Source organism: Carcharhinus amblyrhynchos, unplaced genomic scaffold (assembly GCF_965287045.1).
Source record: "Carcharhinus amblyrhynchos unplaced genomic scaffold, sCarAmb.v2.hapA scaffold_870, whole genome shotgun sequence".
Classification (NCBI taxonomy): domain Eukaryota; kingdom Metazoa; phylum Chordata; class Chondrichthyes; order Carcharhiniformes; family Carcharhinidae; genus Carcharhinus; species Carcharhinus amblyrhynchos.
The window spans coordinates 29,098-53,369 of record NW_027650610.1 but is presented as its reverse complement, the minus strand read 5'-3'; the positions used below and the strand labels follow the sequence as shown (position 1 = coordinate 53,369).

Sequence of the window (24,272 nt, the reverse complement as noted above, 5' to 3'; positions counted from 1 at the left end):
GGCGGGGGGAGAAAACTGGGTGAAAATGTCGTGAAAGCCCGGAGAAGGTTCGCGCGCGGGGAGGCAAGGGGGAAACGTTGGGGTCAAATGGGAGAGAGACTGTGGGGTCTAGGGGAGGGGGGGGCAGAGGGTATGGTGGGGTCTAGAGGGCTGAGGGTGGGACAGGGGGTATAGTGGGGATAGGGTGCATGGGTTATGGTGGGGGGTGGGGAGCAAGTGGTATGGTGGGGATAGGGGTCAGGGGATATGGTAGAGGGGCAGGGGGTAAGGTGGGGGGTAGGGGATATGGTGGGGGGAAGGTTGTGAAGTATGGTGGGGGAGGGAGAAGGAGGTATGGTGGGGGGTAGGGATTATGGTGGGGGTTGGGGGGCAGGGGTTATGGTGGGGGGGTGGGGGCAGGGGCTATGGTGGGGGCAGGGGTTATGGTGGGGGGTGGGGGGCAGGGGTTATGGTGGGGGGTGGGGGGCAGGGGTTATGGTGGGGGGTGGGGGCAGGGATTATGGTGGGGGGCAGGGGTTATGGTGGGGGGTGGGGGGCAGGGATTATGGTGGGGGGTGGGGGTAGGGGTTATGGTGGGGGGTGGGGGTAGGGGTTATGGTGGGGGGTAGGGGGCAGGGGTTATGGTGGGGGGTGGGGGCAGGGGTTATGGTGGGGGGTGGGGGCAGGGGTTATGGTGGGGGGTAGGGGGCAGGGGTTATGGTGGGGGGTAGGGGGCAGGGGTTATGGTGGGGGGTAGGGGGCAGGGGTTATGGTGGGGGGTAGGGGGCAGGGGTTATGGTGGGGGGTAGGGGGCAGGGGTTATGGTGGGGGGTAGGGGTTATGGTGGGGGGTGGGGGCAGGGGTTATGGTGGGGGGTGGGGGCAGGGGTTATGGTGGGGGGTGGGGGCAGGGGTTATGGTGGGGGGTGGGGGCAGGGGTTATGGTGGGGGGTGGGGATAGAGAGGTATGGTGGGGGGTAGGGGTTATGGTGGGGGGGTAGGGGGCAGGGGATGTGGCAGGGTAGGGGGCAGGGCAGGGGGTATCATGGGGTAGGTGGTGGGGGCAGGGATATGATGGGGACGGGGCATGGTGGGGGGAAGGGGAAGGAGGTGTGGTGGGGGGCAGGGGGTATGGTGGGAGTATGGTGGGGGAGGGGATAGAGGGGTATTGTGGGGGAGGGGAAAGGAGGTTTGGTGGGGGTATCATGGGGTATGGTGGAGGTACGAGGACAGGGGGGTAGAGGTGTTGAGGGGGGAGGGAGTATGATGGGGTCAGAGGGAGGGGGTATGGTGGGGGAAGGAGTATGGTGGGGTCAAGAGGAGGTGGGAATGCTGGGGCCCTGAGTGGACGGGGCATCACGGGGGATTTTGCTACAACGCTATTGGGGCTCGGATTTTGAACTCGCCTTCATCCTCCAGGCCTTGAGTATTGCAGCTTCCAGCGACAGGGGAGCTCTTTATCTTTTTAATCTGTCAATAATTTTGAGCTGATCAGAGTCGGTGAGAATTGTGGGGAAGTTGCCTCCGATTAATCCAGCTCCTCACCGAGACTGCCTGTTTCCACCACCCTAACATCACCAGACTGCTCCCCTTCTCAGCTCATCAGCTGCTGAAACCCTCACCCATGCGTCTAGACTCGACTAGTCCAACACACTGCTGGCTGCTCTGCGAGTTCCACCCTCTGTAAACTGGAGATCGTCTATAACACTGATGTCTATACCTGAGCTCACACAAAGTCACTTTTCCCTATCACCCTCTGCGATCACTGACCTACACTGGTTCCCAGCCAAGCAGCACTTTGATTTTAAAATTCTCATCTTGTTTTCAAATCCCTTCTCTAACTGTCCCCCTTCTCCCCCCCCACCCAATTTCTGTAATGTCCTCCAACCCCACAAACATCCTGCTTTCTCCCCATAACCTTTGATCGCATTCACCCCAAGTGTTATATCCAGCCGCCCCTTGAATACATTCAGTGTTTTGGCATCAGCTACTTCCTGTGGGAATGTATTCCACAGGCTCACCACTCTTTGGGTGAAGAAATGTCTCCTCACCTCTGTCCTAAATGGCCTACCCTGAATCCTCAGACTGTCGCCCCTGGTTCTAGACTCCCCCCACCATCCTCCCTGCATCTACCCTGGCCAGTCCTGTTAGAATTTTATAAGTCTCTATCAGATCCTCCCTCGTTTGTCTGGATTCCAGAGAAAACAATTCTAAGCTAGTCAATCTCTCTTCATACATCAGTCCGAAGTAATGTTTGAGTGATCTTTTTCATTCATTCTTTCGTGGGATTTGATGTGATTATTGTCACGTGTATTAGTATACTGTGAAAAGTATGTGCACCATACAGATAAAGCATACTGTTCATATAGTACTTAGGGGAGAAGCAAAGGATTAAATTTAGGCCTTGTGTCACTGTCTATTTGGAGTTTGCACGTTCACCCTGTATCTGCGAGGGTTTCCTCCCACAGTCCAAAGAGTGTAGGTTGGGGGAATTTTTGATTTGATTTATTATTGTCACACGTATTGGGATAAAGTGAAAAGTATTGTTTCTTGCGTGCACCATACAGACAAAGCATACCATTCATAGAGAAGGAAAAGAGAGAGTGCAGGATGTAGTATTACAGTCATAGCTTAGGTGTAGAGAAAGATCAACTTTAATGTAAGGTAGGTCCATTCAAAAGTCTGACGGCAGCATGGAAGAAGCTGTTATTGAGTCGGTTGGCACACGGCCTCAGACTTTTGTACCTTTTTCCTGACGGAAGAAGATGGAAGAGAGAATGTCCAGGATGCGTGGGGCCCTTGATTATGCTGGCTAATTCTCCAAAGCAGTGGGAAGTGTAGATTAAGTCAGTGAATGGGAGGCTGGTTTGCATGACGGACTGGGCTACGTTCATAACCCTTTGTAGTTTTTTGCAGTCTTGGGCAGAGCAGGAGCTATACCAAGCTGTGATACATCCGTAAAGGATGCTTTCTATGATGCATCTGCAAATATTGATGAGAGTTGTAGTGGAGATGCTGAAAATCCTTAGTCTCCTAAGAATGTAGAGATGTTGATGGACTTTCTTAACTATAGCGTCAGCGTGGAGGGACCAGAGCAGCTGTTGGTGATCTGAACACCTAGAAACCTGAAGCATTCAACGATTAGGGGGAGGGGATTGTATGTTGGTTTCTTGAGCAGATGTGGGCATCCCAGCATTTCATGTTCATTGAGACTAGCTTTTCATTTTCAAGTAATTGTTTTTAAATCCCACCAGCTGCCGATTTGAACCCACGTCTCCACAGCATTAGCCTGGACCTCCTTAATTTTTTCTTTGATTTGGTTTATTATTGCCACCTGTGTTAGTATACAGTGAAAAGTATTCTTTCTTGTGCACTATGCAGACAAAGCATGCCGTTCATAGAGAAGGAAAGGAGAGAATGCGGAATGTAGTGTTACAGTCATAACTGGGGTGTAGAGAAAGATCAACATAATGCGAGGTAGGTCCATTCAGAAGTCTGAGGGAAGAAGCTGTTCTTGAGTCGGTTGGCACACGATCTCAGATTTTTGTGTCTTTTTCCTGGCAGGAAGGTGAAGAGAGAATGTCCGGGGTGCGTGGGGTCCTTAATTATGCTTTTCCGAGGCAGTGGGAAGTGTAGACAGAGTCAATGGAAGGGGGAGGCTGGTTAGCAGAACGGATTGGGCTACATTCACGATTCTTTCCAGTTTATTGAGGTCTTAGAGCAGGCGTCATACCAAGCTGTGATACAACTAGAAAGAATGCTTTCTGTGGTGCATCGTAAAAGGGAAATTTCACAGCAACTTTATGGCAATATTATTTTAAGCCTTACTTTGACTAATAAATAAACTTTTTTTTGTAGCAGACATGCCAAATTTCCTCTCCTGAGAAAGTAGAAACATTGGTGGGCTTTCTTAGCTATAGAGTTGGCGTAGAGGGACCAGGGCAGGTTGTTATTAGTCTAGTGTTATTACCACTACACTTCCTTCTCCACTAACTCATACCCCTCCTCTTTCCTTCCCAGTACATTGATTGTGTCCTGATCTGCCCAGCATGTTTGTCCTGGTGGAGATGGTGGACACTGTGCGGATCCCACCCTGGCTTTTTGAAAGGAGATTAAATGATGCCATTGCTGAAGAGTTGAACAAAAAGCTGGCAAACAAGGTAAGAGTTGGAGCGACTGTCGCCAAGGCCATGTCCAGAGTCATTAACTTCAATTCACACGGCATTTATATCACTGAATTGCTTTAAAAGGGAGTGGTCACTATTAAACCTGATTGACTTTGATGAGTTAACAGAAGGTTGATCAAGTTAGTTCAGTAGATGTACTTCTGGAAGACACTTGACTAAGTGCCACACGGGAGGCTTATTAAGAAGATGGAAGCTTGTGGAATTGAGGGGAAAGTGGCTGAATGGGTCCAAAATTGGGTTAGTGATAGGAAGCAATTGGTGATAATGGAAGAATGGATGTTTTCCAGTCTGGGAGCTGGTTTGCAATAGTGCTGCCCACGGGTCAGTTTTGGGTCTATTACTCTGCAATTTGTATAAATGATGGGCCGAAGGGCCTTTTTGTGTGCTGTATACCCCGATAACTCTATGACTTAGAGGGAGCAGCGTTATAAAGTTTGCAGGTGATACAAACGTAATAAGATTGAGAATACTTTTTGGCTTCAGGATGCTGTAGTGAAGCACAAAGTCCAAGGTGGATCAATGTGAAATAATGTACTTTAGAAGACCAATGTGGAAAGCTACAAATGGCACAATTTACAGACATCTTTAAAGATTGCAGGGTGTCGATAAGAAAATTCAAGCCAGTGGACTACCAGTGGCACAGTGGTTAGCACTGCTGCCTCACAGTAAGAAGTCTCACAATACCAGGTAACAGTCCAACAGGTTTATTTGGTAGCAAAAGCCACTAGCTTTCGGAGCGCTGCTCCTTCATCAGGTAGGACGAAAGACCTGACGAAGGAGCAGTGTTCCAAAAGCTTGTAGCTTTTGCTACCAAATAAACCTGTAGGACCTTAACCTGGTGTTGTGAGACTTCTTACTGTGTTTACCTCAGTCCATCTTCACATCATGCTTCACAGCGCCGGGGATCCGGGTTCAATTCCGGCCTTGGGTCATTGTCTGTGTGGAGTTTGCATGTTCTCCCTTTGTCTGCGTGGGGTTTCCCCTGGATGCACTGATTTCCTCCCACACTCAAAGATATACAGGTTAGGTGGATTGGCTAAGCTAAAATTGCCCCTTAGTGTCCCAAGATGGGTAGGTTAGCAAATTTACAGGGTAACGACGTGGGGTTATGAGAATAGGACCTGGGTAAGATGCTTTGGCAGAGAGTAGATGGCCTCTTCTACACTGTAGGAATTCTATATTTTCATAAATTGGGAAGTAGAGAATACAATGAAAAAGATTTTGCAGCTCGCACTGGATAAGTCATTAATTAGCTTTGGAATATTGTGGCCAATTCTGGGCGCACATTGCAGCAAAGCTGGAAAGGCCTTTAGAAAGGAGGATTGCCGGGATGATGCTGAGGATGAGGGTAAAGTTTGGACTCCTCCAGAGGTCATTACGTGAAAATGATTTCCTGCTTTCTCCGCTTGCTGGAGGGTTGCAAACTGCTCAAGTTGGAGGAAAACAGGGCAGAACAGCAGAGGATTGGATATTATTTACCTTGACCTGGTTTTGATGAGCTCAGCGTAAAGGAGGGTTAGACGATGGTATCGGAGGTGCAGGATAGAAATTTGTTAATATTCACATCAGACTCAGATTGCAAAATGGCTGGAGTTCACCTCCCAGACAGGGAGGGGCTGTGGGGCCGCGTGATGCAGGGAGGGGATGTGGGGCTGTGTGCCGCAGGGAGAGGCCGTGGAGCCGCATGCCACGGGGAGGAGACGTGGAGCTGCGGGGAGGGGCTGTGGGGCCGTGTGCCATGGGGCCGCGTGCTGCGGGGAGGGGCCATGGGGCCACATGAGGGCTGTGTGGGTCACTGATCCATTGAGAATCTTGCCCCGTTACGCCGTGTTGCTGACTGTCCCTGTTTTGTATTTTTGTTCTGTGTAGGTTGTATTTAACGTCGGCCTCTGTATCTGCCTTTATGACATTACCAAGTTGGAAGATTCCTACATTTTCCCCGGGGATGGAGCATCTCACACCAAAGGTTAGACATTTCCTAATAGGGAATAACACTTCTGTTTAGTGACCTTCAACAAAGCATTTCTCTCCTATCAGGGCTGGGACACAATGTTCAGTTGAATAAGCTGCAGAGAAATGGGTCATTGAGCCCAGCCAGTTTATATTCCACATGAGCCTCCTCCCATTAGAAGACCTTAAGATGTAGGAGCAGAAGAGGCCATTCAACCCATCGAATCTGTTCCATCATCCAATGAAATCATGACCGATCTAATTTGATAATCCACTTTCCCGCCTTATCCCTACAACCCTCAATTCCCTGACTGATTAAAAATCTGTCTATCTCAGTCTTGAACGACCCAGCCTCTACAGCTCTCTGCAGTAAAGAATTCCAGATTCACCGCCCTCTGAGAGAAGAAATTCCTTCTCATCTCTGTCTTAAATGGGCGACCCCCTTACTCTGAGATCCTGCCCTCTGGTCCTAGACTCTCCCACAAGGGGAAACATCTTCTCAGCCGCTAATCTATCAAGCCTCCTGAAAATTCTATATATGCTAATAAATTCACCTCTCGTTATTCCAAACTCCAATGAGTACAGGCCCAATCCACTCAACCTCAATTGGGGGGGAATGAGAAGCAAGTTTGCAGATGATACCAGGATTGGTAGGGTGGTTAATAATGATGAAGAAGGTTGTAGGTTACAGGAAGATATAGATGGGTTGGTCAGATGGGCAGAGCAGTGGCAGAGGGTATTTAATCAGATAAGTGCAAGGTGACGCACTTTGGAAGAAGTAACAAGACAAGGGAATACTTAATGAATGGAGGGACATCGGGAAGCTCCGAGGGAGAGATGGATCTGGGGGACTTACTCACAGATCCCTGAGAGTGGCACAGCTGGTGAATAGGGTAGTTAAGAAGGCAAATAGGACACTTGCTTCTATCAGCCGTGGCACAGAGTATAAGAGTAAGGAGGTGATGTTGGAGCTGGTTAGGCCACCACTGGAATATGGTGTGCAATTCTGGTCACCTCACTATAGGAAGGATGTGATTGCACAGGAGGGGGTACAGAGGAAGTTCACCAGGATGCTGCCTGGGATGGAGCGTTTGAGCGATAAGGAGAGGCTGGATAGGCTTGGATTGTTTTCTCTAGAACACAGAAGGCTGAGGGGGGACAGGATTGAGATGTATAAGATTGAGGGGTGTGGACAGGATGAGTAGGAAGCAGCAGTTCCCCTTAGTTGAGGGGTCAGTCACGAGGGGGCACAGTTTTAGGATGAGGAGCAGGAGATTCAGAGGGGATTTGAGAGAAAGAATTTTCACGCAGGGTGGTGGGATTCTGGAATATGCTGCCTGGGAAGGTAGCGGAGACCAGAAACCTTACAACCTTTACAAAATATTTGGATATGGGATGACTACTGGAAAATGGGATTAGCGCAACTTCAGTATTAATTCCTGTCGGTGCAGACTCGATAGGACAAAGGGGCCTTATCTACACTGTATGGTTCTGACTCTCCTCTTCAGAAAATCCTTCCATATCCAGGATCAACTGAGTGAACCTTCTCTGGACTGTCTCCAATTCCAGTTTACCTTCCCCTCATATATGGGGACTAAAATGTTTACATCCTTCTTCATCTGACTGTCTGTAAAACGCTCGATTCCTTTCTTTCTCACGAGCTTCATATTAAGGATAACTATGCTGTTTACCTCAGCTACTCTCTGTTGTAGCAAATTCCACATTCTAAACACAGCCTGGCTGAAGAAGTCCCTCTGAATTCTGGATTGTTTTTTTTTGGTGCCTATATTATATTGATTTCTACTTTTGCTTTTCCCTGCTGGCACTTGCCTCCTGTCTCTCTAATCAGAACCTTTCTTAACTTAATAGACTTCTATTAGGTCACTCCCTCCTCAAGAGAAAAGAGACCCATTCTGTTCATCCTTCCGTACAGACATGACCTCACTGTTCTGGTATCATCCTCGTAAAATGTTTTTCACGCTCCTGATTGGAGTCTCTAGATCCTCCCTAAAACGTGACAACCAGAACAGTGTGCAGCGCTGTAAATGTGGTCTAACCACAGTTTTGCGTAAGATTAGTGTAAATTCCCTACTTTTCAGTTCTGTCTGTTTTGAAAATGAACCCTGGAGTGGGATTTTCCAACTGTTCCCATCAGCAGGATCTTCCAGTCCCGCTGACGGTAAACCCAGGCCGTGGCTTCCCCAGCGGCAGAGGGTGTGAACAACGGGAAACCCCATTAACAATGGGGCGAGACCACAAAATCCCACCGCAGGCCACCGCCGCAAAGCACAATGTAGAGGGGGAAATCTCGCCCCCTGGTTTGATTTGATTTATTATTGTATTAGCATACCATGAAAAAGGTTGTTGCTTGCCCGTTATATAGACAAGGCGTACTGTTCATAGAGAAGGAAACCAGAGAGTGCAGAATGTGGTGTGACAGTCATAGCTGGGGTGTAGAGAAAGGTCAACTTAATGCAAGGTAAGACCATTCAAAAGTCTGACGGCAGCAGGGAAGGAGCTGTTCTTGAGTTGGTTGGTACGTGACCTCAGACTTTTGTGTCTTTTTCCCCAACAGAAGAAGGTGGAATAGAGAATGTCCGGGGTGTGTGGAGTCCTTAATTATGCTGGCTGCTTTGCCGAGGCAGCAGGAAGTGTAGACAGAGTCAATGGTGGCACAGTGGTTAACACTGCTGCCTCACAGCGCCATGGACCTGGGTTCAATTCCCAGCTTGGGTCACTGTCTGTGTGGCATCTCCCCATGTTTGCATGGGTTCCCTCTTGGTGCTCCAGTTTCCTCCCACACTCCAAAGATGTGCAGGTTAGGGTGATTGGCCATGCTAAATTGACCCTAGTGTCAGGGAGATTAAGCACAGTAAATATGTGAGGTTACGAGAGTGGGTGGGATTGTGATCGTTGCAGGCTCAATGGGCCGAATGGCCTCCTTCTGCCCTGTAGGGGATTCTGTGATTCTAGTGTTTGGTTTGCCTCAGATACGGGATGTATCAGATACTCCCCTTGCCAGCCGAGGTCCCTACCTCTAGAGGAGGCTTTCTGCCAGGATGGCGATGTCTGGGGCTGACGGGGAGAGGGTAGTATACTGTGTATACAGTATCCTAGGGAATTGGGGTACCCGCACAATGGCGCCCCTTGAGCTCAGCAGCCGGCTTTTCAGGCAGGCTGAGGCTCCGCCCCCACCCTTTACTGGCGAGAATGGTATTACTGCTTCTGTATTGCAAGGAGTGCCCATCGAGCCTGCAGTGACAACAATCCACCCAGGCCCTATTCCAGTAACTCCATGCATTCACCCTGCTCATCCCCCTGACACAAAGGGGTAATTTAGTGTGGCCAATCAAACCTACAAATCTTTGGACAGCCAGCTATCCATTCTGCCACACAGCCCCCTAACTCCAGACAATGTAAGAAATAGGACCAGGTGTAGACCATTCGGCCCATCAAGCCTGTTTCGCCATTTGGTATGATTGTGGCTGATTGGCATGGTGGCACAGTGGTTAGCACTGCTGCCTCACAGCGCCAGGACCCTGATCTGCAGCTTGGATGGCTGTCTGTGTGGAGTTTGCACGTTCTCCCCATGTCTGCATGGGTTTCCTCTGTGTGCTCCGGTTTCGTCCTACACTCCAAAGATGTGCAGGTTAGGTGGGTGGGCCATGCTAAATTGCCCCTTAGTGTCAAAGGGATTAACAGTGTAAATACATGGGGTTACAGGGATAGGGCCTGGCTGGGATTTGTCAGTGCAGCCTTGATGGGCCGAATGGTCTCCTGCATTGAAGGAAATCTGTGATTTTATGATCTTGGGCTTCAACTCCATTTTCCTGCCCTCTCTCCATATCTCTTAATGCCCTGAGAGAACAGAAATTTGTCCATCTAGCCATATTCTATGATATAGCATGTGCAACCCTCTGGGGTAGAGAATTCTCAAGAATCACAACTCTTTGACTGAAGACATTTTCCTCTTCTCAGTCCTGAATGACCAAGTCCTTGCTACCCCCCACCCCCCCACCCCACCTGCCCCGGCAAAGTTCTAGAATTCGGGGGGAACACCCTATGTGTTTATCCTGTCAAACCCCTTCAGCAACCGTGTGTGTTTCAGTGCGACGCTTACACACTCTTGACGTAGAATCACGCCTTGTTCTTGATCAGTGGGAGCTTCGAGTGAATATATGAGATCTCCTGGCACCTCGAGTCCACGGGAAGGTGGTGCCTAGAAGCACCTTTAGAAGATTCAGGGTGCTCTTTGCACTGTTCCCTGTCAGCATTCGTTCTCCAATGCTACCAAAAACAGATTATTAACTGAAAACTTTCCGCTTTGCTATTAGTGGGATTGTGCTGTGTGTAATGTTTGTCAGAGTAACAACAATGAGGTACTGCAAGTGATTGGTTACAGTGACTTGGTATGACCTGAAGATGTACAAATGCAGCCTTGTTGTCATATCTCCTTCTCTTGCTGTTTTCTCACGCAGTGCATTTCCGATACGTGGTCTTTCGACCCTTTCTGGATGAGATTATAACTGGCAAAATTAAAGGCTGCAGTCAGGATGGTGTCCACGGTGAGTGACTCACTATTTGAAGCTCTCAATTTGAACTTTGTCCCTCCTTCCCTGGTTTTCTCGCTCCCACTCCTGGTTATGATTCCTGTTGTCTGGGGTGGAGATACCTGGTCGCTCGTTCAGCTGCAAGGGGGGACGATGGCCCAGTGGTATTATCGCTAGGCTATTAATCCAGAAACTCAGCTAATGCTCTGGGGGACCCGGGTTCGAATCCCGCCCACGGCAGATGGCAATAATAAAAAAAATCTGGAATTAAGAATCTACTGATGACCGTGAAACCATTGTCAATTGTCGGAAAAGCCCATCTGGTTCACTAGTGTCCTTTAGGGAAGGAAATTTGCCGTCCTTACCCGGTCTGGCCTACATGTGACTCCAGAGCCACAGCAACGTGGTTGACTCTCAATTGCCCTCGGGAAACAAGGGATGGGCGATAAATACTGGCCCAGCCAGCGATGCCCGTGCTCCAGGAATGAAATAAAGACGGTGTGTCAAGAAGCTTTTTGACCAAGGTGGGTGTTACTGTGAGCCAAGTGTTTTATCACGCTTGACATTCACAGCCCAGCCCTCAGTACCGAGCCGTACCTGGTACATTGGCTGGTTCATCTCGCTGAAATAGTTTTGCAAGGTCATGCAGCCACAAAGTATGCCATTTGGCCCATCCACTCCATGCCAGCTTTCTGAAAGAGCTATTCAATTAGTCACACCCCCACCCTGCTCATTCCAATAACCCCTGTGGTCGTTTCCTTTTTAACATAGATATAGAAAGATAGGAGCAGGGGGAGGCCGTTTGGCCCTTCGTGTCTGCTCTGCCATTCATTACAATCGTGGCAGATCGTCCAACTCAATAGCCTAATCCTGTTTTCGCCCCATAACCTTTGATCTCATTCGCTCCAAGTACTATATCCAGCCGCCTCTTGAATACTTTAAGTACTCCCATTCGTTATTGAACTTACTTCCCCCGTCCTTTTTAGGCAGCCCATAGAATCATAGAAACCCTACAGTGCAGAAAGAGGCCCTTCAGCCCATCGAGTCTGCACCAAACACAATCCCACCTAGGCCCTATCCCCATATCCCTACATATTTTACCTGCTAATCCCTCTAACCTACGCATCCCAGGACACTAAGGGGCAATTTTAGCACAGCCAGTCAACCTAACCTGCACATCTTTGGACAATGGGAGGAAACCGGAGTACCCGGAGGAAACCCAGGCAGACACGAGGAGAATGTGCAAACTCCACACAGACAGTGACCCGAGCCGGGAATTGAACCCAGGTCCCTGGAGCTGTGAAGCAGCAGTGCTAACCACTGTGCTACTGTGCCGCCCAGTGTTCCAGTTCATAAATACTTGCTAAGTATAAACAATTCTCATTACCCCAAGGCCTTTTTATAGAGTCACAGAATCGTTTCAGCAGAGCAGGAGGCCATTCAGCCCATCATGTCTATATACTGACTCTCCAAATGAGCAGTACAGCTCGTGCCACTCCCCTGCCTTCTCCCCGTAACCCAGCACATTCTTCCTGTTCAGATAATTAACCAATTCCACTCGAACGTCTGGATTGAATCTACCTCCACCATGCACTCGTTCTCGGGCAGCGCATTCCAGATCTAGATGGGCGGCATGGTGCCGCAGTGGTCAGTGGTTAGTGCTACTGCCTCACAGCTCTGGAAGCTGGGTTCCATTCCAGCCTTGGATCGTTCTGTGTGGAGTCTGCACATTCTCCCCGTGTCTGCGTGGGTTTCCTCCAGGTGCTCCGGTTTCTTCCCACAGTCCAAAGATTTGTGGCTTTGATTGGCCCATACTAAATTGCCCCTTCATGTCAGGGGGATTAGCAGGGTGAATACGTGGAGTTACGGGGATAGGGCCTGGGTGGATTATTGTCACTGCAGGCTCAATGGGCCAAATGGCCTCTTTCTGTCCTGTAGGGATTCTATGATCTTAACCACTCGCTGCGTGAATAACTTTCTCATGTCTCCATTTCTTCCTTGTCGATTACCTTAAATCTGTGCGCTCTTGTTCTCAATCCTTCCACCAATGGGAACAGGTTTTCCCTATCTCCTCTCTGCAGATGCCACATGATTTTGAATACTCCTTGTTTTTTTTCTAAGGAAAACAATCTAAACCTCTCCAATCTATTTCCAGAACCGCAGTTCCTCTCCCTGCAACCATTCTCGAGAATCTTTCCTGCTCTCTCTCTCTCCAATATCTTCACATCTTTCCTGAAGTTGTTGCTCAGAACTGGACACAATATTCCACTTGGGATGGAAACAGTGTTTTATAGAATTTCGACCTAGATCCTTGTTCTTGTACTTTATGTCCCTATTAATTATCTTAAATCTGTGTCCTCTGGTTATTGACCTGTCAGTCAATGGAAACTGCTTCTACTTATTAAAACCCCATATCATTTTGAACAACTTCACTCAATCTCCTCTTAACCTTCCCTACGTGAAGAGAACGATCCCAGCTTCTGGAACGTGCTGCCCAGGGAGGTGGTGGGAGCAGGTATGATAGTGACACTCAAGGGGCAACTAGACAAATACATGAATAGGATGGGAATGGAAGGATAAAGTCTCCCTAAGTGCATACGGTTTTAGTTTAGGCAAGTATCGTGTTTGGCGCAAGCTTGGAGGGCCGAAGGGCCTGTTCCTGTGCTGTTCTGTTTGTTCTGTTGTTTCCTACATAAGTGATTCCCTCATCCTGATAAATCTCCCTTGCACCTTCACCATTCTTTGTAAATCTTTTCTAAGTACTTTTGTCCATTGAATTCCCCATTCTACTTTGTTGGGGTCCTGGACCAGAACCTCAAGGTGTGCTGTGAAGCCAGACTAGACCTCAACAATTTTCAATTTTGGCATAAGTGTGAGGAAAGGATATTTCTTGCCAGGAACAATTCCACTGACAAATTAAGGATCTTTTATAGTGAAAAAAACTTTATTTAAGAACACAGTTTAAATATAACTCTAACAAATGAAGCAGCTTAACTTTTAACAGTTTAACAATTGTTAAAAAATGAAAGGCAACAACTTTCATTTCTAATTTATCACTATTTCAGTTCCAAGTAAGCAACATTCTTAGATTCAAATGTCTCTTTAAATACAGTTAGCAAACCCAGGAATACTTGCTATAAATTGGGTTAACAACCTTAAAAACTTTCTTGGAGGTTTTGATTTTCAGAGCAGTTTTCAGACATCTGCCTTTAATCAAACCCCAGCCAGAAATAGAAAAAAAACTATTTCTCTCTCTGCTGTATACCTAGCTCCTTCCATTAACCACATTATCACATAACCCCGCGTACATAATCAAAAACCCTAGTTTCCATGCCTTTAATCAAAAAAAAATCACAGGGGACGTTTTCTTTTGTAAACAACAGTCTATTAGCTCTCTCCAAAATAAAAACTACGTGATTAAAACTACGTGCTGGCCTTCATAGCGAGGGGGATTGAATATAAAAGTAGGGAGGTCTTGCTGCAGCTGTATAGGGCATTGGTGAGGCCGCAGCTGGAGTACTGTGTGCAGTTTTGGGCGCCGCACCTGCGCAAGGATATTTTGGCCCTGGAGGGAGTGCAGAGGAGGTTTACTAGGCTGATACTGGAGTTGAGGGGATTGAGCTATGAGGAGAGGCTGAATAAACTGGGCTTGTACTCGTTAGAGTTTAGAAGAATGAGGGGAGATCTCATTGAGACGTATAAGATGATGAATGGGATGGATAGGATAGAGGTGGAGAGACTCTTCCCGCTCAAAAAAGACAGTAGGACTAGGGGGCACAGCCTCAAGATAAAGGGGGGGGCGGTTTAGAACGGAGTTGAGGAGGAACTTCTTCACTCAAAGGGTGGTGAATCTCTGGAATTCTCTGCCCGTTGAAGTGGTGGAGGCTGCCTCGCTAAATATTTTTAAGAAGCGGGTTGATGGGTTCTTGATAAGAGAGGGGATTAAGGGTTGTGGGGAGAGGGCGGGAAAGTGGAACTGAGCCACAACAGATCAGCCATGATCTTATTGAATGGCGGGGCAGGCTCGAAGGGCTAGATGGCCTACTCCTGCTCCTATTTCTTATGTTCTTAAATGAGTAATTATGTGCATTCCCAGCATCTGAGCTGTATTCCCTCCAGACGTACTGACTGCCTATTGAAAAGAACAGTCCCCATGGATATAAAATATATCAATGACACAGTAGTTTAGTTTACTTATTAGTCACAAGTAAGCTTACATTAACACTGCAATGAAGTTACTGTGAAAATTCCCTAGTTGCCACATTCTGGTGCCTGTTTGGGTACTCTGAGAGAGAATTTAGCACGACCAATGCACCTAACCAGCACGTCTTTTGGACTGTGGAAGGAAACTGCAGCACCCAGAGGAAACCCTCGCAGACATGGGGAGAATGTGCAGATTCTGCACAGACAGTGAGTGACCCAAGTTGGGAATTGAGCCCGGATCCCTGGAACTGTGAGGCAACAGTGCTAACTGTGCCATCCCATGGTATCATTACAGTTTGAAGATGAGTTTGATTACCAGTGCAGCTGCTGCTGGTGAATTATAGAATGGGATTGACAGAGTAATATTTCAGAGAATGAAGTACAAAGACACCAAAAGGATGGCAGCCAAACCAAGAGATTGCATCTATCGGGCTGGCTCTCTGTAGTAAAGAGGAGAATGAGGAGTGACTTTATGGAAGCCTTTAAAACTTTTGAAGGCATTTGATAGGGTCGATATAACAAAGACTTTTCAACCTGTGTCCAGCCCAAAGGTAAGGGCCAGAGGTGTAATGTGTTATAGCTCGCTCAGGGAGTGTGTGTTTTTGTGGCATTATTGCACTTTCCCTGGAGGGGCTGATTCCAGGACCGGATGGAATGCATCCGAGGGTTCTGAAAGAAATGGCGGAGGTGATAGTGGATGCCTTGGTGGTTATTTTCCAGACGTCGCTGGATCCCGGGGAAGTGCCGGAGGATTGGAAAACGGCTAATGTTACGCTGTTGTTTAAGAAGGGTGCCAGGCAAAAGGCGGGGAATTATAGGCCGGTTAGTTTAACGTCTGTGGTAGGTAAAATGTTAGAATCCGTCATTAAGGAGGAAATTGCGAGGCATCTTGAAGGGAATTGCTTGATAGAGCAGACGCAGCACGGTTTCATTAAAGGGAAGTCGTGTCTGACGAATTTACTGGAGTTCTATGAGGATGTGTCTAGGGTGGTGGATAGAGGAGAGCCGGTGGATGTGGTCTTTCTGGATTTTCAGAAGGCGTTTGACAAAGTACCTCACAAGAGGTTATTGCAGAAGGTCGAGGGACATGGAGTTGGGGGTAGGGTGTTAGCGTGGATAGAGGATTGGTTGTCAAATAGGAGGCAGAGAGTGGGGGTCAACGGGTGCTATTCAGATTGGCGGATGGTGACTAGTGGAGTGCCCCAGGGGTCGGTGCTGGGGCCTCAGCTTTTTACCATTTATATAGATGATCTGGAGGAGGGAACCGAGTGTAGGGTGTCGAAATTTGCTGATGACACCAAGATTGGGGGAAACGGCAAATTGTGCGGAGGGTGTGGAGAGTCTGCAGAAGGATCTAGATAGGCTGGGCGAATGGGCCAGGAAATGGCAAATGGAATTTAATGTTGGCAAGTGTGAGGTGGTCCACTTTGGTAGGAATAATGGTAGGAAGGACTATTACTTACGTGGCGAAAAACTGCAGCAGGCGACAGTGCAAAGGGACCTCGGGGTCCTTGTGCATGAGTCGCAAAAACCCAGCTTGCAGGTGCAGCATGTGGTCAGGAAGGCGAATGGGATGCTGGCCTTCATAGCGAGGGGGATTGAATATAAAAGTAGGGAGGTCTTGCTGCAGCTGTATAGGGCATTGGTGAGGCCGCAGCTGGAGTACTGTGTGCATTTTTGGGCGCCGCACCTGCGCAAAGATATTTTGGCCTTGGAGGGAGTGCAGAGGAGGTTTACTAGGCTGATACCGGAGTTGAGGGGGTTGAGCTATGAGGAGAGGCTGAATAAACTGGGCTTGTACTCATTAGAGTTTAGAAGAATTAGGGGAGATCTCATTGAGACATATAAGATGATGAATGGGATGGATAGGATAGAGGTGGAGAGACTCTTCCCACTCAAAAAAGACAGTAGGACTAGGGGGCACAGCCTCAAGATAAAGGGGGGGGCGGTTTAGAACGGAGTTGAGGAGGAACTTCTTCACTCAAAGGGTGGTGAATCTCTGGAATTCTCTGCCCGTTGAAGTGGTGGAGGCTGCCTCGCTAAATATTTTTAAGACGCGGGTTGATGGGTTTTTGATAAGTGAGGGGATTAAGGGTTATGGGGAGAGGGCGGGAAAGTGGAACTGAGCCACGACAGATCAGCCATGATCTTATTGAATGGCGGGGCAGGCTCGAAGGGCTAGATGGCCTACTCCTGCTCCTATTTCTTATGTTCTTATGTTCATACGTGTTGTAATCTGGAGCGATGGACAATGATGGTCGAAGTTCCAATACTCTTTTCATCACACGCCTGATAGGAATCTCTCCCACTCTCACCTCCTGAGAGTGTGTTTGGAAGGACTTTACAGTTGATTCTCAACCTGTTTGGCCGTGTTATGAACACACCTTCCTTGGACATCAAGTCCTGGGGCGGCACTCGAAGCCAGAATTTCTGTATCAGAGGCAGGGACACTAACCCAAGATCTGCACCACAAGGCCTCTCTACAAATGATGTCATGACTCATAAATCTAAGAAAGAATGCAGGAGGAATTTCTTTACCCAGGGTGTGGTTCGAATGTGGAGTATTCTGAGTAGTTGTGGTGAATAGTAATGGGACCAAAATGAAATATTGCAAATGCTGGAATAAAATCAGAGTGCTGGAAAAACTCGGTGGGTCTGGCAGCATCTGTGGAGAGAGAAACAGAGTTAACATTTCAAGTCCAATGTGACTCTTTGGAGTATTGAGGACACCCAGATCCCTCTGCACCTCAGAGCTAAGGCAGACACCACAGTCATGCCAATTCAAATGGCCACTTCGGGGGCACAGTGGTTAGCGCTGTTGCCTCACAGCACCAGGGACCCGAGTTCGATTCCCGGCTCGGGTCACTGTCTGTGTGGAGTCTGCACTTTCTCCCCGTGTCTGCCTGGGTTTCCTCTGGGTGCTCCGGTTTCCTCCCACAGGCCATAGATGTGCAGGTTAGGTTGATTGGCCATGCTAAAATTGCCCCTTAGTGTCAGGGAGACTGGTGAGGGTGAATGCATGGGGCTGTGGGGATAGAGACTGGGTGGGATTGTTGTCAGTACAGACTCGATGGGCAGAACGACCTCCCCCTGCACTGCAGGATTCTATGGTTCGGCAGATGTGTGGGTTAGGTTGATTGGCCGTGCTAAGAAATTGCCCCTTAGTGTCCAGGGATGTGTAGGTTAGAGAGATTAGTGGGTATAATATGTAGGGATATGGGGGTAGGGCCTGGGTGGGATTGTGTTGGGTGCAGACTCGATGGGCTGAAGGGCCTCTTTCTGCACTGTAGGGTTCTACGAGAGGGCTACGAAGTGGAACGTTTGTTTGCTGCTTGGTCTGGCAGTAGAGGGAAGGGGATATATTTTTAAAGCAGTGGGTAAATTGCCCCTTAGTGTCGGGGTGCGGCAATCTCGGGTAAATACATGGGGATAAGGGCTGGGTGGGATTGCAGTCGGTGCGGACTGGATGAGCCGATTGGCCTCCTCTTGCACTGTAGGGATTCTAAGACTCCACTGAGTTAGTGGATGAGATTAGCTGTTTGTTCTGCAGCCTGTGTGTCCTGAACAGCTTGTCCATGTGCATGTCTGAGAGATAAGAAGATTGTCCTTCAGAATTCAGCAGCATCTACTGTCTGGGCGTGTGAAATAATAACGTCACTTTTCGCTGCTGATGACCTTGGCTCGGGGACAGCTGCTCACCGTTCAGAGGCAGAGGCTTTTATTGTTGTTTATCGAGTGGGTGGTTGGATTGAGAACTGGCGGGGGGTGGGGGGGGGGGGGGGGGGGGGCGCGGTCATTGTGGATCAGGGTCACCAATAAGTGAGTTTGGATTTGTTCCGTTCACCCCGCCTCCTGCTCGGGATTCCAGCATCCTGCACTGATTAAGGATTCTCACTCCGGGGAGTCATGAGCAACAATCCGGAAGCGGGAATGTGGGCCCTGCTGCATTTTCCAGCCCCTTCCCTGTCCTCCCTACTCCTGAAGATTCTGAATCGCACCGCAGATCTCTTGGAGCACCGTCACAGTTTAAGGTGGTTTCATTCACATAGTCAGCACCGTTCCAGCACTGGGCATAAAAGCAAAACACAACGGATGCTGGAATCTGAGACAAAGATAGAGCCTGCACTGACAACAATCCGCCTCCAGGCCCTACCCCTGTAACCCACGTACTTACCCTGCTGTTCCAGCCCCATCTCCGTAACCCCACGTACTTGCCCTGCTGTTCCAGGCCCTATCTCTGTAACCCCACATACTTACCCTGCTGTTCCAGGTCCTATCTCTGTAACCCCATGTACTTACCCTGCTGTTCCAGGCTCTATCTCCATAACCCCACATACTTACCCTGCTGTTCCAGCCCCATCTCCGTAGCCCCACGTACTTACCCTGATGTTCCAGCCCCATCTCCGTAACCCCACGTACTTACCCTGCTGTTCCAGGCCCTATCTCTGTAACCCCACGTACTTACCCTGCTGTTCCAGGCCCTATCTCCGTAACCCCACGTACTTACCCTGCTGTTCCAGGCCCTATCTCCGTAACCCCACGTACTTACCCTGCTGTTCCAGGCCCTATCTCCGTAACCCTACGTGTTTACCCTGCTGTTCCAGGCCCTATCTCCGTAACCCCACGTACTTACCCTGCTGTTCCAGGCCCTATCTCCGTAACCCCATGTATTTACCCTGCTGTTCCAGGCCCTATCTCCGTAACCCTACGTGTTTACCCTGCTGTTCCAGGCCCTATCTCCGTAACCCCACGTACTTACCCTGCTGTTCCAGGCCCTATCTCTGTAACCCCACGTACTTACCCTGCTGTTCCAGGCCCTATCTCCGTAACCCCACGTACTTACCCTGCTGTTCCAGGCCCTATCTCTGTAACCCCATGTATTTACCCTGCTGTTCCAGGCCCTATCTCCGTAACCCCACGTACTTACCCTGCTGTTCCAGGCCCTATCTCTGTAACCCCATGTATTTACCCTGCTGTTCCAGGCCCTATCTCCGTAACCCCACGTACTTACCCTGCTGTTCCAGGCCCTATCTCTGTAACCCCATGTATTTACCCTGCTGTTCCAGGCCCTATCTCCGTAACCCCACGTACTTACCCTGCTGTTCCAGGCCCTATCTCCGTAACCCCATGTATTTACCCTGCTGTTCCAGGCCCTATCTCCGTAACCCCATGTATTTACCCTGCTGTTCCAGGCCCTATCTCCGTAACCCCATGTATTTACCCTGCTGTTCCAGGCCCTATCTCCGTAACCCCATGTATTTACCCTGCTGTTCCAGGCCCCATCTCCGTAACCCCATGTATTTACCCTGATGTTCCAGGCCCCATCTCCGTAACCCCATGTATTTACCCTGATGTTCCAGGCCCTATCTCCGTAACCCCACGTACTTACCCTGCTGTTCCAGCCCCATCTCCGTACCCAATGTACTTACCCTGCTGTTCCAGGCCCTATCTCCGTAACCCCACGTACTTACCCTGCTGTTCCAGGCCCTATCTCCGTAACCCCACGTACTTACCCTGCTGTTCCAGGCCCTATCTCTGTAACCCAATGTACTTGCCCTGCTGTTCCAGGCCCCATCTCCGTAACCCAATGTACTTGCCCTGCTGTTCCAGGCCCCATCTCCGTAACCCCATGTATTTACCCTGATGTTCCAGGCCCTACCCCTGTAACCCCACTGACACTAAGGGGCAATTTAGCACAATCACCTAACCTGCCCATTTGGGGTGGCACAATGACACAGTGGTTAGCACAGCTGCCTCACAGTGCCAGGGACCTCTATTCAATCCTAGTCTCGGGTGACTGTCTGTCTGGAGTTTGCACATTCTTCCCATGTCTGCATGGGTTTCCTCTGGGTGCGCTGGATTCCTCCCACAGTCCAAAGATGTCCGGGTTAGATTGATTGGCCATGCTAAATTGCCCCTTGGTGTCAGGGGGTGTAGCTAAGGGGGGCTAAGTAGCTAAGTAGCTAACATGGGGTTATGGGGATAGGGCCTGGGGAGGATTGGTGTCTGTGCAGCTCAATGAGCTGAATGGCCTCCTTCTGCACTGTTGGGATTCTGTGATCTTTGGAGCGTGGGAGGGATAATAGAGGGATATAAGTGTTGGTCTAGGTAGGACAATGTGATCTGTGCAGACTTGGAGACCGAAGGGCCTGTTTTTTGTTGTTGAAACCGGAGCGGCTGGAGAATCCCACGCAGGTAGTGAACCAAGGCCGGAATTTAACCCAGGTTCCTTTGGAAGCTTTTTCTCAGGTTGGAGGTGACGGTCGCGATGGGTCACGGGCTCAAGGTGAGAGGGGTGAGGTTTAACTCCGATATCAGAGGGACGTTTTTTACACAGAGGGTGGTGGGGGCCTGGAATGCATGGCCAGGTAGGGTGGTGGAGGCGGACAGGCTGGCATCGTTTAAGACTTATCTGGATAGTCACATGGACAGACTGGGAATGGAGAGATACAAACGAATGGTCTTGTTGGACCAATGAGCGACGCAGGCTTGGAGGGCCGAAGGGCCTGTTTCCTGTGCTGTATTGTTCTTTGTTCCTGGTGTGAGACAGCAGTGCTTGTCACCGTGCCTTCTCTGAATATGTCCCTTCTCAAGTAAAGGAAGCCAAAACTGTAGCAGTCTTGCAGGCCTATTGTATCCGTGCTGACCCTGTTGCTGGATTATGTCTGAATCGAGCTGTTGAGACCCACAGAGAATGCGGCAAGCTGCTCTCGTGGAGGAGAGGTTTTAGATTGGGACGCTGTGGACTCTTTGTGGATCTGGGTCTCCCACAGAGCAGGGCCAGAGTCTGACCCATCCATAATTCACTACTGATCCTACCCTTTTCCTCACAGTGACCCTGGGATACTTTGATGACATCCTCATTCCTCCGGAATCCTTGCAGCAGCCAGCCAAGTTGTATCCTTCACCGATTGGAGACCGGGGTGGCGGGGGGATCGGATCTTCCTGTTTGGGGGTGGGACGGGGGAGGGTTGGCCGTCAAGCATCTGCATAGACCCATTCAAGGGGGACACTGGATAAACAGGAGGGAGTCAGGGATAGAAGGATCTGTTGATGGGGTCAGATGAAGATGTGCAGGATGAGATGCTAGCATGGACCATTTGGGCCGAATGGCTTGTTATTGAACTTGTAAAATTCAGGGCGAGTTGAGACGGTGCCACATGCCCCTTTAGAAATGCAACCTGAAGGTGTTGGCCAACATTTCCTTGACTGGGCCTGGCAGTGACGAGACGGAGCAGGTGTGGGTCTGGGAATACGAGACGGACGAGGGTACACACGACCTTTACATGGACGTCGGGGAGGAGGTCAGACTCCGAGTGGTGGACGAAACCTTTGTAGACACCTCCCCCACTGGGCCCAGCACGGCTGACAGCTCGAGCACCACCCCCAGTCCCGAGGAGGGCCAGAGGAAGGAATCTCCCTACACGCTGACGGTAAGACTGATCCACCTCTCCCCATTAATTCAGGGAGTAAGAACTGTCCCAGGGTAGAAACTAAAGACTTTGCATTTAATTAGTGTCTGTCACAGCTTCAGAAAAGCCCAAAACACTTGGAGCCAATGCAGCCTTCAAACTGTGGCTGTGTCACGCTTTCCCGGAACACAGTTCCTGAATAATTTTTGCACTGCCTCCTGGTGTTTATAATGGAGTTAGTCTCACACAGCACGGAACATTCCAGGCTGCTGAACGGCCGTGCAGACTAGCAGGAGCCTTTGTTACAACCGAGCAAGTCCATGCTGAGGTGTAGTCACTGTTTCTATGTGGGAACTGCGCCAACCAATTTACACACACAGCAAGGTGACTGGATTATGCCTTGTCGGTAGGTTTGTCTCAGGAATGAATATTGGCCTCAGCACTTAGAGATCCCTTTTGAAATAATACCGCGGGATCGTCTACACCCACCCGGGAGGGCAGGCGTCTGATTGGCACTGAGACACTTGCTCAGTATTGCACTGCAGCGCAAACTCTTCTGTGAGAGAAGTGCCCAAAGGACACACTCTCCCCTCGGGTAGAGCCCAGACGGTGCAGAGTGTTGACATACAAACCCCCTTGGTCTATCCACTCTTCTTTGCTCTTCCCCACTCCCTCTGGCTCTCTCCCCCCCACCGGCTCTGCTCCCTCGCTCCTTCCCTCTCGCTCCTTCCCTCTCGCTCCTTCCCTCTCGCTCCTTCCCTCTCGCTCCTTCCCTCTCGCTCCTTCCCTCTCGCTCCTTCCCTCTCTCCTTCTCTCCCCCCCCCCCCATTCTCTCCCTAAGCATCACTCTCCCCTCTCTCCCTAAGCATCACTCTCCCCTCTCTCTGTGTCTCTGTCTTTCTGTGAGTGTGTGTGTGTGCGTGTGTGTGTGTGTCTCCCTCTCTCTTTCTATCTGTCTGTCGGTCTTGGTCTCTCTCTCTGACCAGAATTATATCGCTCTGCCCGCCACGGGAATTGGAGTGGGTGAGGGACGGACAGTGGAAAGGTCCATTGACCCCAGGCAGGATTTTACAGTTTCGGAATGAGCAAGGCTGTAAAATCCTGTGTATTGTCTCTCTCTCTGTCTGTCTGTTTGTCTCTCTCTCTCACTTTGTCATGTGTGTGTGTCTTGCATTGTGCGTGTGTGTTTGTCTCCCCATCTCTTTACACTGTTAGGTGTAGTGTGGGGGTTACAGGATAGGAGGATGGAGCTCGGACAGGATGAATGGGGAAATGCCCGCTTTGCTCTGCCTCTGTTTCTATGTGTGGTTCCAAATTCTTTACAGGCTTCCATCAGTGAGCCGGGCCTGGGTCTGTTGTCCTGGTGGACGAATGGTTAATGAGCAGGACTCGAGGCCATCACTTTGAATGCAGCACAAACACAATAACTGCTTGCATGGAGCTGTGACTGAATGTGGCCTGCTTAGCCGAGCGATTCCTGAAGGATCCAGTCTTCTGAGACCAGGACAGATGCTGGATGTTTAATGAGAACAGGAAGCATCTGGCAAGCACGATCCAGCTGCAACAATGGGCATTTTACTGATAAGCATAATGTGAGCCCATTGGAAAGTGAGAAAGACTCCCAATAAACAATGTCAACTGCCGGACAATGAAGAGTAATGGTCTGTACAGTACCACCCTCGTGCCTTCTTGCTTAACAACCTTCTATTGAAGCAGTCAATTAAAGAAGTTTGTTCAGTGGGTTTTGGTGTGATTTTTGAGCAGTGTATCCACTGCCTTTGAGGAAGTGATGATGTGGAAATGCCGGCGTTGGACTGGGGTAAACACGGTAAGGAGTCTCCCAAACACCAGGATAAATTCCAGCAGGTTTATTCGGTAGCGGAAGCCACTAGCTTTCAGAGCGCTGCCCCTTCGTCAGGTAAGCGGGAGTTCTAGTCACAAACAGGGCATGTAAAGACACAAACTCAATTTAACCCGGTGTTGTGAGGCTTC

The 24,272-nt window shown here is 49.5% G+C and overlaps 1 protein-coding gene across 4 annotated transcripts; it reads left to right on the top strand.

The window, feature by feature from the left end:
• Positions 1-24,020, top strand: polr3h (polymerase (RNA) III (DNA directed) polypeptide H). 4 transcript variants are annotated; one of them, XM_080184690.1, is made up of 7 exons: positions 1-47; positions 3,999-4,138; positions 6,035-6,131; positions 10,594-10,680; positions 21,702-21,765; positions 22,091-22,301; positions 23,606-24,020. In XM_080184690.1, the coding sequence occupies exons 2-7, from the start codon at positions 4,028-4,030 to the stop codon at positions 23,657-23,659; spliced, it is 624 nt and encodes a 207-aa protein (XP_080040816.1). In that variant the 5' UTR covers positions 1-47; positions 3,999-4,027; the 3' UTR covers positions 23,660-24,020. The 4 variants fall into 4 exon arrangements, with proteins under 4 accessions (XP_080040816.1, XP_080040817.1, XP_080040818.1 ...); XM_080184691.1 differs by lacking the exon at positions 1-47 and adding an exon at positions 1,335-1,478; XM_080184692.1 differs by lacking the exon at positions 1-47 and adding an exon at positions 1,487-2,225.
• The last annotated feature ends 252 nt before the right edge of the window (positions 24,021-24,272 follow it).

Coding starts and splice junctions, on each gene's coding strand:
- polr3h (XM_080184690.1), top strand. CDS start 4,028: ATGTTTGTCCTGGTGGAGATGGTGGACACTGTGCGGATCCCACCCTGG. Junction 21,766..22,090: donor TTGCAGCAGCCAGCCAAGTT/GTATCCTTCACC, acceptor TGGGCCTGGCAG/TGACGAGACGGAGCAGGTGT. Junction 22,302..23,605: donor AATCTCCCTACACGCTGACG/GTAAGACTGATC, acceptor AATTCTTTACAG/GCTTCCATCAGTGAGCCGGG.